This window comes from Podarcis liolepis (assembly GCF_965112155.1).
Source record: "Podarcis liolepis genome assembly, chromosome: 9".
NCBI lineage: Eukaryota > Metazoa > Chordata > Lepidosauria > Squamata > Lacertidae > Podarcis > Podarcis liolepis.
In genome coordinates this window covers 1,978,677-1,990,823 of record NC_139564.1, presented here as the reverse complement: position 1 = coordinate 1,990,823, position 12,147 = coordinate 1,978,677, and the positions used below count along the sequence as shown (strand labels likewise).

Here is a 12,147-nt window from a genome sequence, read left to right as displayed (position 1 = left end):
AAAGCACTGCAGTGTTTTATTGTATGTCCCCTTGGAAAATCCAACAAGTAACTGCTACATGTTTCTTTAAAAAGTCTTGTTTCTGAGCTGGGGTTGATGCTGCGACTATGGTGGATATTTGAAGATCTTCTAAGCCGTGAATTTATGGTGGACTTCATTAAACTGAATAGTACTGCTAATTTAGGCTAATTTAGGCCACGAGGTGGTAGCAAAATCGTGCCGCTCTCATCACAATACTGCACAGGTCTAGAGGTGGATTTGCCCCTGCTCTGCATTCTTAAGCAGACTAACCCAATTCTCATGTCCCTGACTGAAACACAGATTGAAACATACTTATATACTCCAGATTTTGCATTTATCTGAATTTTATAGTGCAGTACTTGGCTTAAAATACTAAAACACATATAATAATAGTTTGGGATAGTATTAGTATTATTCACTGGTATTACCCAAAGGTCTCCAAGCATCTTAAAGGTAAAGGTAAAGGTACCCCTGTCCGTACGGGCCAGTCTTGCCAGACTAGGGTTGTGCGCTCATCTCACTCTATAGGCCGGGAGCCAGTGCTGTCCGCAGACACTTCCGGGTCACGTGGCCAGCGTGACAAGCTGCATCTGGCGAGCCAGCGCAGCACACGGAACGCCGTTTACCTTCCCGCTGGTAAGCAGTCCCTATTTATCTACTTGCACCCGGGGGTGCTTTCGAACTGCTAGGTTGGCAGGCACTGGGACCGAACGACGGGAGCGCACCCTGCTGCAGGGATTCGAACCGCTGACCATGCGATCGGCAAGTCCTAGGCGCTGAGGTTTTACCCACAGTGCCACCCGCGTCCAAGCATCTTAGAACACATTAAAAAATGTAAAATATGTTTAGAAATGGATACGTTGAGATAAAACACGTTGGGTTATTGCGTTGGACTAGGATGGGAGGACCGAGATTAGCGCTGCTGTTTCTCCATGAAGCGCAATGGGTGGCCCTGGTCCAGTGTCTCTCGCTGCTTAACCCTCCTCACCAGCTTTCTTTGAGGAGAAGTGAAGGGGAAGAACAAAGGAGACCACTTTGAGCTCCTTGTGGGGAATGCCAGATAGAGGTGCAGCACTTGATTCCTTAGATAAATAAGCACACATTGCTGGGGGGTGTTGCACTGCTCTCAGCTAGGTGGTTATTTGTTTTGCTTTAAAATGGTATGAATGAGTTTAGCAAAAATGTTACAGGGGCTGAACATTTGGAGCGACAACTACTTTTGCTTCACAGAAAACTAGAAAATTTAGTTTCCTTTCCCCAGAGAATGTATGCAGTATTTATTAACTATGCACAAATAGAAATGGGTTTATCAAATTTTACATGTTTGTTCCTCAATTGTGTTGGTGTATTTTCCGATTCATCAGTTTCTTTCACTAGATGCAGAAGCTGGAAGAATCTTGTGTGTGAAGAAAACTGTTTTCTCATGGATTTTTATGGGCCTTCACATTTCTGTTTAATGCCTGTTTGAAAACATTAACTGTTTGTAACATGCGCAGCAACTCTATGGGGCTGAGGTGTCTTTGGCTCCCTCGAAATCTGTTGGGAGGGGGCCAGGCCTCCTGAATGTTGGGGTGGAGGAGGCAAAGCGCGAAGCCAAATGGGGTGTGGCTTCAGTGGCAGGCTCCTCCTGAGCGAGAGAGAGGAGCAATTGCTCACTCATTGAAGCCGCACTGCGCTGGGCTTTCCACTGGGCCCCTCCTGGCGACGCAACTTTGCATGTGTAACGCGTGTCACGTGCATGACCTCACATGAGCATGATGCGTTCTGAGCGCACGATGTCACACACACGCTGGGCCACCTCGATCTTGGACACAAGTTGACACCTCTGGTGTGTAACACGTCCGGTCTAAGAAAGAAAAGGTTTTGGGACCTATTAAGGCTAGAATCTCCTGATGGAAGGCTATTAAATTATGTTGGATAGTAGTGGTAGGTAAAACTTCAGAAGAATTTTCTAAAGACTGATATGTCACTAATATAGGAGATCACTGAGACTGGTGGCAGTTTGACAACTTACTTAATATGGGTCCTGCCAGGGGGATGGACCAGGTGGTCTGTTAATGCCCTTTCCGTGTTACTCCCCTGTGATTTCCCCCTGCCCACATAGTATCTTTAAGTAATTTCTGTGTTGAAATGGCTGAAGCCATTTAGTTGGGAAATTGTATGTAGCTCTTGCCACAAAGTTTCAAACATCCTCTAGTTTTGTTAGTTGAGGAGGTCACATAAATAGTGGTTGTAGCACATCTTCATTGTCAAATACATTGTTTTATAGGACAATCCTTTACTTAATTACTTGGAAGTAAGTCACATTGAATTGAATGGAACTTGCTGCCCAGTAACTCTGCATATTGTCGTAGTGCAAATTATTATCTTTCTAATGGCCTGATTAAATTACACTTGATATGTGGCTAGAGTGCATTAAAATCACATGGGTTTTCAATTGAAAATGCTTGTTTGCATGGTTGGTTTAGAGTGGGATATAAAGCCTTTTAAATTCAAAAGTTGTAGTGCGTTGAAACATATATGAAATGACTTTCAGTTGACAAGTGAGTAAAACCCCCAATCCCTTTGCTAAAACAAGATGTTACTTAGAAAAAAACGAAACGGTTGTGTTTTTCAAACAATTTACTTACAGGCAGTAGAACCATTTTAGAAAGTAGGTTAAAAATAAATGTAATCTAATTTTTGTGTGTTTAACTTTCAGCTTTGTGGTGTTCTTGGAAAATTTTGCACCTTTTGTGAATTCTCTGAACCTTGGCATTGCCGGCCCACTTCTGTTGGGCCCTCCTCCTCCTCCTCCTCCTTTGCAGCTTGCTCAGATTAAGACACAGTTGGCTTTTCACCAGTTGAACTCGGTAGCTTCAACCCATTCTATAGCATCTTACGCTTTGTTAAATGAAGCATTTCTGAAAATTGCCATGTTTAACCCTAGAGGAAACATGCCTCCAAGGCCAAGGGGGCCTAATGCACCTGGTCCAATGCCGCGTGGCCCTTTTCTGGGGCCAGGACCGGGACCTAGACCGGATGGTCTTCAAAGGCAACACCCGCCTGCTCCTCCCAGAATGCCTCAAAGGGTCATGGAACCAGAAATGAGGGCAAGATTCCCAAGGCCAAATGTTCAGGTCACGCAACATGGAATGGATCCTAGACAAGAGCGGCACCAGAGGGAAGAGGGATGTGCTACTCACTGGGACAATCCATTTCCACCTGTAAATAGTGGCCAGATCACTTCAGGAAAGTTTGCACAACAAGCCACACGTATCCAGAACCGTTATACAACCGAGAGTGCTTCCAGCATCTTAGCAAGCTTTGGCTTATCTAATGAAGACTTGGAGGAACTTAGTCGGTATCCGGATGATCAGCTGACACCAGAAAACATGCCTTTAATTTTGAGGGACATCCGAATGCGCAAAGTGACTCATCAGTTGCCAAGTTTACCTTCTGAGAGCAGAGAAAAGGAAATGTTTCACAGTGACGATGGTCATGGTACCATGCTGAAGAGCAAGGTAATTGATTACGGGCATGAAAGCAAGTATGAATATACTGAAGCTCCTCTTGATGTCAAAGTCTACAATTCTGATGCATCAACTGAGGGGAACATGAAAGGATTTCCAGCACAGCAGACGACTCTCGTGTCTTCGGTGCCCTCTGGTGTAACCAGTAGTCAAATGAATGCGGTAGAAGAGCTGATACGAAAGATGGGATTCCAGAGAAGCACATCAAGTACGCAGTCCTTTTTCCCCATGGATGCTTCCAACAAAGGGCCAGGGCTAGGCCTCCCTCCAGCAGGAGCCGGGATGCCTCCAGCAGCACCGCCCATGATGCCTCCCGTGGTACCATCCATGTCTGGGATGCCAGCATTGCCTGGGATGCCTCCTGTTGCCCCGCAGACTTTGCCTCCGCCAACTGTTCCTCAGCCCATGATGCCGCCCGTGAACCAACCACCTCCAACTATGAACCAGCCGCCACCTCCTTTTGCACCTGAGATGCATGATAGGATTCACCATGAATCCAGGGCTCATCCTTCTGATGTTCCACCTGGACCTGCCAGTGGCCAGAAGAAAATCCATGAGAAACCTCAGCATCCTATTGAGTCTGCTTTTGGCGTGGTGAAAGCCTCTTGGTTTCCAGTTTTTTCACAGGCAGATGCCCAGAAGCTGAAGAGATTGCCAACTCCGTCGATGATGAATGATTACTATGCTGCATCTCCAAGAATATTTCCACATGTGTGTTCTCTGTGTAATGTAGAATGTAGACATTTGAAGGTGAGTCACTCCCCACCCTCACGATTACATACATTTGTACACAACGTGTTCTATGTACTGGGTTTAATTGACTTCTGGATATCTGTAGATTTTATTCCCGTAAGATGTCCAACAATCAAGAAGCTTGGGAATAAATACTGCGTGTGTCTGATTTGCACAATGTGACTGGCTATTTCTGCAGGTTTCACCTGTAAAAGCTGCCTTATGATAGACAAGTTCTCAATTGACTTTGGATTCCCTGTTCCCTCTACTGCTTCCTCTGTCTATAATTAAACTTGCTTTTGTAGCTTCTGGGATCAAAGGAAGTTGGGCTTAAAGTAGACAGTGGATTAAGGTTGCAGTCCAGTCAGAAACATTTATTATAGTCTTAGAATGTAGCATAAGGATGATAGAACAAAATAAGTTATACAGAAGCATTAGTTAAATTTTCTTAGCTGATGCATCTAACTACTTGTTTGACCCTTGATACCTTAAGTTCAAGTAATAATAATAATAATAATAATAATAATTTATTATTTATACCTTGCCCATCTGGCTGGGCTTCCCCAGCCACTCTGGGCAGCTTGCAAAAGAATATTAAAATACTATAATACATCAAACATTAAAAGTTTCCCGAAACAGGGCTGTAAGGTTTGAAAGCTTCAGGTTAACACAGCTACATTTAAGTTGTCTTGGGCTGCAGTCCTGTACATGCTTACCTGGGATTATCTCCCAATTAACTTGGCACAAATTGTTCTTGAATAGGCCTGGATAAAAGTTTAAAGAGGAATCTAGCAGTATGGGCAGAGCTCCTGAGTTGACTACACATGGCCGATGAGGAATCGTGCACTGCGAGAAGGAAAGCCCAGCTAGATTTAGAAAAAGAAGACGGTGGGATTCAGAGCAAGTTCCTTTCTGTCTCATTGAAATCAAAAGTCTTAAGTTATTAATAATGCTACAGATTGATTTCACTGGACCTAAGTGAGACTTCCTTGCTCTGGATCCAACCCAGGGATTTCCTGCAGCTTTGAGAATTTCAGTGACCATAATCTCTGTATGAAATATTATCCTCCATACCAAAGAAGATACTATCACGAGTGTCTGATAGTCTCTTTTCCTGACAGAGAACCAAATGATAGGGTGGGAGAGGAGAGCCAAATATCATTTACAAGTATGGGATTCTGACAATAGTTTCTTTGTGGGTGGGGGATCACCCCACAACACAGAGAATATTAGTCAGACAAAGTGAGATATGTACAGTATTGATTTGACTTTGATTTCCAAACATCTTTTTTATTTCGCTTAATTCTGAAATAGATTGCACTAGACATTATCACAAAATTCAGTATCTTTCTCCGGCTCTTCCCCTCTTGCCCTAAGCATCTCAAGGGCCTAGCATGGGTTGCATTCATTTGTTCCTCCCAACAATCATAAGAAGGCTATAAGTACTTAGTGCAGTGTTTTGCGTTTTCAAATTCCAAAGGATTGAAGACCGACCATAGGTAATTTACCGATGTGCAGTTACAGTGGTGCCTCGCAAGACGAAAAGAATCCGTTCTGTGATTCTCTTCGGCTAGCGGTTTTTTCGTCTTGCAAAGCAAGCCCATTGACGGATTAGCGCTATTAGCGGCTTTTAGCGGCTTATCTGCTGATCGTATCAGCTGATAAGCGGCTTAGCGGCTTAGAAAAAGGGGGGGGGAAACCCCGCAGGAACTCGCAAGACATTTTCGTCTTGCGACGCAAGCCCATAGGAGATTCATTTTGCGAAGCACCTCCAAAACGGAAAACTCTTTGGTCTAGCGAGTTTTCCGTCTTGCGAGGCATTCGTCTTGCGGGGCACCACTGTACTCAAAAATATGTCCCATTGAGTTAAGAAGGAATGTACTGTTAGTGTGATTATAATTTTGTCCTTAGGGGATTACTCAGTTACAGAGTTTTTAAACTTTTCTTCTGTATCAAATTTCTGTTTCTCTTAATGTGCTTTGTGTCCACCTCAAACTGTGTGTTACTATCCCAACCAATTCTAGATTTTTGTTCATAGAATCTTAATCCATTAGCTCAGGCTGTGTAATAAATTGGGTTTTGTAAATTATGCTTAACTGCACAATGGTGGGGTTCTGAATTATATGCATTGCAGATGTTCATGTCTCCAAGTTTATATTTCTTACTTACTCAAAATCCTTTTAAGGGCATGAGAGTGCGGAAAATAAGTCATACAATCCTAAAATTGTAGAATGGGAAGGGAGCATGAGGGACCACCATCTAGTCCAACCCACTGCAGGGCAGTGATCTTTTTGTCCAACATGGGGCTCGAACCCATGACCCTGAGATTAAGAGTCTCCTGCTCTATTGACTCTGGACCAGTCTTTGCAGATGCCTAAAAACAGAATAAATACTGCAATATGGGAATTGGTTTGGGACAGAAAAACTTTGTACGAAATAAATAATTTTGTTGCCTGTTGCTTACTCTACACACTAAGCAGAACGTGAGTGTAATTTATTCAATGTTTTTCTATTCTCTTGCATTCTGCATACAAGGTAGTTGTTTACTGAATTGTTTAGGTTCCTTTCCCCACCCATTCATAATTTTTTGGTGCAGAACATGAATTTTAGCCTCTTTTTAATATTTAATGGAATAATATAATAATGTTCTATGGGCAGCAAAGCACTTCTGAAGCAGGAGGTTTTGTGATTCCTGAGACAAAAGTTTGGGTTTTAAAAACATTCAGAGAAGGGAGCATAACAGATGCGAGAGCCCAAAATAATGTTTCCATGTGAACACCACACTTTCAGGTGCTGCTGTTACTAAGATGACTGGTTGCTGTTTACGTTTTTAGGCTTATATTTTGGGGGGACTTCACGGCTCCCAGAAAAATATAAGCCTTACAGATGTCCGCAGACCACCGTAATGTAGCAGCACAGAATACTTTTATTGCGCAGCACTGCAAACCTTCAAATGCATAGACCATTATTTTTATTATTTATTATTATTTTTATTTGTATACCACCCTATACCTGCAGGTATGTTGTTTAAAAGGGGGGGTTGTGTCTTTGCAGCTCTTTATGTTGAAACACTTTTCTTTTACCTCTATTATAAAGATACCGATTGTAGTCAAGCTATATAGGTTGTGATGTCCCCCATTGTTCTTCCCAAGCCGCTGCTGCTGACTTGCCCATGTAGTGCTATCCCAGTTGTCTGTATGGTCACTAATGCTGGGACAAGTGGGCAGAATAGTTCTGCATTGCTCTTTTTTCCAGCAGAATGCATCACAATGCCATGGCAGCTGTATTTGGGTTTGCTTTTCTCTCTCTTCTTTCCCCTCTCTGAGAATTATGGCGTTTCTGTCCATATTTGTTTCCTTCTGGGCCAATGTAAAGCAGTACTTGGAAGACCAAAATACCCTAATTCTGTTCTGTATGCAGTTCAGAGGCCATTAATTTGGCAGGTTTGAATTAACACAGAACAGCAACATATTTCATATCTTGACATCAGACGACACTACACTGTAGATCATCTTGACAGAAGAAATCTTAGGCTTGCCTTATGAGTTTTGGACAACCTGAGTATATAACACAACATGGTTATAAGGGCAAATGGTGGCAGAGGGCGTGAGAAATCCATGTATACTACCATGAGCTGCATGGAGGAAAGCGGGGGTGTAAATGTCATTCTAATAACAATAATAAAATACTTGTAACTATGATTTATGGATTTTCCTTCTGTAGGACTGGATTCAGCATCAGAATACTACTGCCCACATTGAGAACTGTCGTCAGCTGCGCCAACAGTAAGAATGCCCATTTACTTTGATTATATGAAGATGGACTTGATTCTTGTACTTTCCTAAAGGGATACTAATAGTCAATAAAATGATTTCAGTGGGATGTGAATTTCAACCATAATACTTTTAAGCAGTATGTTCTGCTTAATCTGTATGTTGATCTGTTTGTTCTACACTGAAAAACTCTAAATGCCATGCGCCATTCTGAAATGAGATGAATGGTTTTTCAATTCTAGGGAATTAGGGTTGATCTGAGATGGAATATAGCCACACAACTTTAGGCAGGGTAGTGCATAAAAGGTAGAAGAACCAGTGGGTGGGCACAGGGTCAACACCACCATGATCAGGAAGGGTGAGGAGCATAGAACAAGCCAAGGACTCCAAGGGAGAGGCCCACCATTGGGGCAGTGTGGGGGGGGTGAGCCAAGTTTCAGTGAGGGCAATTACGTGGAAGGATGAAAAGAGAGAAAGAGCAAGGAGGGCGACAGTTCTCTAGGAAGCAGAGCGGGTGGTAAGCAACACGAGGATGAGATGCACAGAGAGAGCGAGAGGGTGGGTGCTTGAGCTGGGATCCAGACGTAGGTCTCGCTCTCAGGTACTTCTGGGGTTGGACCTGACTAATAATGTGACTATTTTTTAATTCTGTAATGTGGTCTTTCACTTAATTCAATTGCTGGGTTACATGTTGACCTTAAAAGCTCCCAAGCAGATTAGGACAACCTCTTAGAATATTTTTTAACACAGAGACTAACTTGGGAAATTGACACACCTCTGCCAGTACCTGGCAGACATGCAAATCTCACTCTCTGCAGCACAGGAAAGGGAAGGAGGTGCTTCTTAGCAATAGATAACAATGAAAATAATTCAAAAAAACTTCTTGCATTGATAGTTTTATTCTTGAAACAGATTTCCTGACTGGAATCCAGAAGCCCACTCAAAAAGGTAATTTTTCAAATACGACTACTTCCCATAGTACTGATAAGGTGCAGTAATATTTCATCTCCCTTTTTCCTAAAGATATTATAATGGATTGAGTTCTCTGTGGTTGGGAGAACGTTGTTTAAATCTTGGAATTGTGGATGTCGCTTTGCATGTTGTCCCAGGGAGATTTTGCAGCTGCTTCTTCTGCTTCTTCACCACCACTCACCTTTCACACTGATGTCCCAGGGCAGGTTGCAACAACTAAAACACAATATTAAGAACAGTTTAAAACAACTCACAATCACTGGAATAAGATGGGTCCTGAAAATGCATATCTCAAATGTCAAAAGGTAAGGTAAAGACATGCATCTTCAGTGTTCATTGCCAGCTGTGTAATGAAGATACCAGATGCTTCTCTGTGGAGATGGAGTTCCACAGTGTAGGGGCTGCCCCAGAGAATGCCCTCTCCCGGACCATCACCACCCTGAGCTTCTGAGGGTGGAGGAACAACCAACTATATAAAACTATATATGAGAGTTACCATAGTTACAGAGCTTATCATGGTTATAGGATGTCAGGGAACTGCCATCGGAAGGAAGGGAGGTGAAAGGGCTCACACAGGTTGGGAGAGACTCAGCAGCAGAAGAAGGAACCAGTAGGGGGAGAGGAGATGAGCTGAGGGAAAGTGAGCTGGAGGGATGGCTCAGAGACACTTCCAGCGAAAACAGGGGGGAGGTTTCAGGACCTCCTGTAGGGACACCCACTCCTCGCCGGAAACTGTCACGCAGAGAGTCCAGAAGACGTGTTTCCGTTAAGGAGCTTTTATGTTGGAAGCGATTCCGAAAGCAACCACTGTCGGAATCTGCCAGTGACTGACGGAGCCATGTTTAAGGGGCTCCGTTACAGACAGAGGTTTGCAAACTTGACCAAACTCTGAGGGACTTGGATTTTACGCACAAGCAGCTCATCGTCCCATCACATAGAATATCATATTTGTTTAAGTATGGCATTGCCTACCTGTTTGGCACTTGAAGGCTTGCATGAGTTTCTCCTGAGCCCAAGGAGTGTTACCAGTGCAGATACCAAAACATTCTGTAGGTGCTGATGCTTTGCGAGAGTTCTCTCACCATGACTGAAATGGTACCACAGTGCAAGTCAGTGTCTGTCATAACATCAGACTGGGTTGTATCCCATGCAGTTTACTCCGTGTAAATCGGTTGAAATTAATGGATGTGACTAACATAGGTTTATTCATTTTGGTGAATTTACTCTGAGTTGGACACAGCACTTTGTGTGAAAGCTTCATTGCTTGGCTTCTTTCACTCCAGCTTTTCCTTGCTTGCCGGATGTCCCCCTTTCTCCTTTATACTGGGTACCTTGGTTCTTGAATGGCTTGGTTGACGTACAAATCGGCTCCTGAACACTGCAAACCCGGAAGTAAGTGTTCCGGTTTGTGAACATTTTTCCGAAGCCAAACGTCTGACGCAGCTTCCACTTGAGTGCCGGAAGCTCCTGCAGCCAATCGGCAGCTGCGCCTTGGTTTCCTAATGGTTTCGGGAGTCGAATGGACTCCCAGGACGGATTAAGTTTGAGAACCAAGGTACCACTGTATAGGTGTAATAAATCAGGGTAGATTGTTGACATTTCTTTGGCATTCCAGTTGTCTTGATGCAGCCCTGTTTTTCAAATCCACCTTTATTTTCACTCTGTACTACTTGGGGGACGTAGGAGTCTTGTTCTGAGGCTCACTCCTGGTCGTGGAATCCACGAAGTCAAATAACATCTGAATGCACACTTATCCTATTTAATACTGCCCTGTAGTTTTATTTCTTATAAGGAATAAAGTATTTTTTTTTAATTAAAACATTTTAAAAACTGTCCAGTTAGATCAGATTACTTATTTCATATTAAATACAGAATGTTGGGGAAGAACAACCTTTTCTGTTTTTACAGACATGAAAGTGACCGAAAGGAAAACCATTCACCGAGGCGACGCTCTTGCAGTTCTAGTCCCAGGCGCTCAAGACGCTCAAGCTCTGGCCATTCCTGGCGCCGCTATCGCTCGCGCTCTAGGAGCCCTGGGCGCCGTAGACCCAGAAGTCGAAGCCCAAGATACCTGCATGGTCCCCGGTATAGGTCAAGGTCTCCACGACGCCCTCATTTCTTTTCTTCACGCTATCGAAGATCTTACAGCAGAGAAAGAGAAAGAGAAAGAGAAAGAAGATCAAGAAGATCCACCAGATCTCCAGGTAAAATGGAGGCTCCAGCCTGTGGGCCGTCGTAAGCCTTGCAGTGGTCCTGATCTGATCTGGAAAGCCATTTCCATCAAGGCACACCCAGATATGAGGTTAGGTGGGAGGCAGATAAAGATGCAGCTGCAAAAGAACAATTTTTGAAATGTGCTTCCGATTGTTCCTGGACAGGTGTGTGAGAGAGAAAAGCAGGCACAGACGACACAGATACATAGAGGGTGGCCCCATCATGTCTGGTCTGGTGTTAAGGGAAGGAGAATACAGTGGTACCTCGGGTTAAGTACTTAATTCGTTCTAGAGGTTCGTTCTTAACCTGAAACTGTTCTTAACCTGAAGCACCACTTTAGCTAATGGGGCTTCCTGCTGCTGCCACGCCGCCGGAGCACGATTTCTGTTCTCATCCTGAAGCAAAGTTCTTAACCCGAGGTACTATTTCTGGGTTAGCAGAGTCTGTAACCTGAAGTGTATGTAACCAGAGCTACCACTGTATTGTGTCATTGGTTATGCCTTCCATTCATTCACTCGAGCTCAGGGGTAACTAAATTACTACAGTGGTACCTTGGCTTAAGAACAGCTTCATTTGTGAGCAACTTGGATTAAGAACGCTGCAAACCCGGAAGTAGGTGTTTTGGTTTGTGAACTTTGCCTTGGAAGCAGAACATATTCCGCTTTCTGTTGAGTGTCTTCCATTTGTAAATTGAGTCCCCCGCTGCTGTGGGAAAGCACGCCTTAGTTTAAGAACAGACTATTTATTTTTTTCAAATTTTATGTTGCATGTACAACACCACAACATACCAACCTTGCTGTTCATGAGACTTAGATCATAGTCCTGTATTTTAGTCCAAGAAGATGGTGCCATGAGATTTTGGAGTTTCAACCCAATCGGGGTAGTCAACCTTTTTATACCTACCGCCCACTGATGCACCTTTC

The 12,147-nt window shown here is 43.6% G+C and overlaps 1 protein-coding gene and 1 long non-coding RNA gene across 5 annotated transcripts in view; one reads left to right on the top strand and one right to left on the bottom strand.

Moving 5' to 3' along the window:
• The window catches only part of LOC310686051, a 424,340-nt gene that overhangs the window by 99,337 nt on the left and 312,856 nt on the right, over positions 1 to 12,147 (bottom strand). The gene's annotated exons all lie outside the window — the stretch shown is intronic.
• Positions 1 to 12,147, top strand: part of ZNF638 (zinc finger protein 638) — a 71,436-nt gene that overhangs the window by 32,368 nt on the left and 26,921 nt on the right. For all 4 annotated transcript variants that reach the window (XM_083520407.1, XM_083520408.1, XM_083520406.1 and 1 more), the window contains exons 2-5: positions 2,723 to 4,283; positions 7,989 to 8,050; positions 8,951 to 8,986; positions 10,919 to 11,214. In XM_083520407.1, the coding sequence (XP_083376533.1) occupies positions 2,723 to 4,283; positions 7,989 to 8,050; positions 8,951 to 8,986; positions 10,919 to 11,214 (1,955 nt within the window). The remainder of the gene's footprint in view (positions 1 to 2,722; positions 4,284 to 7,988; positions 8,051 to 8,950; positions 8,987 to 10,918; positions 11,215 to 12,147) is intronic.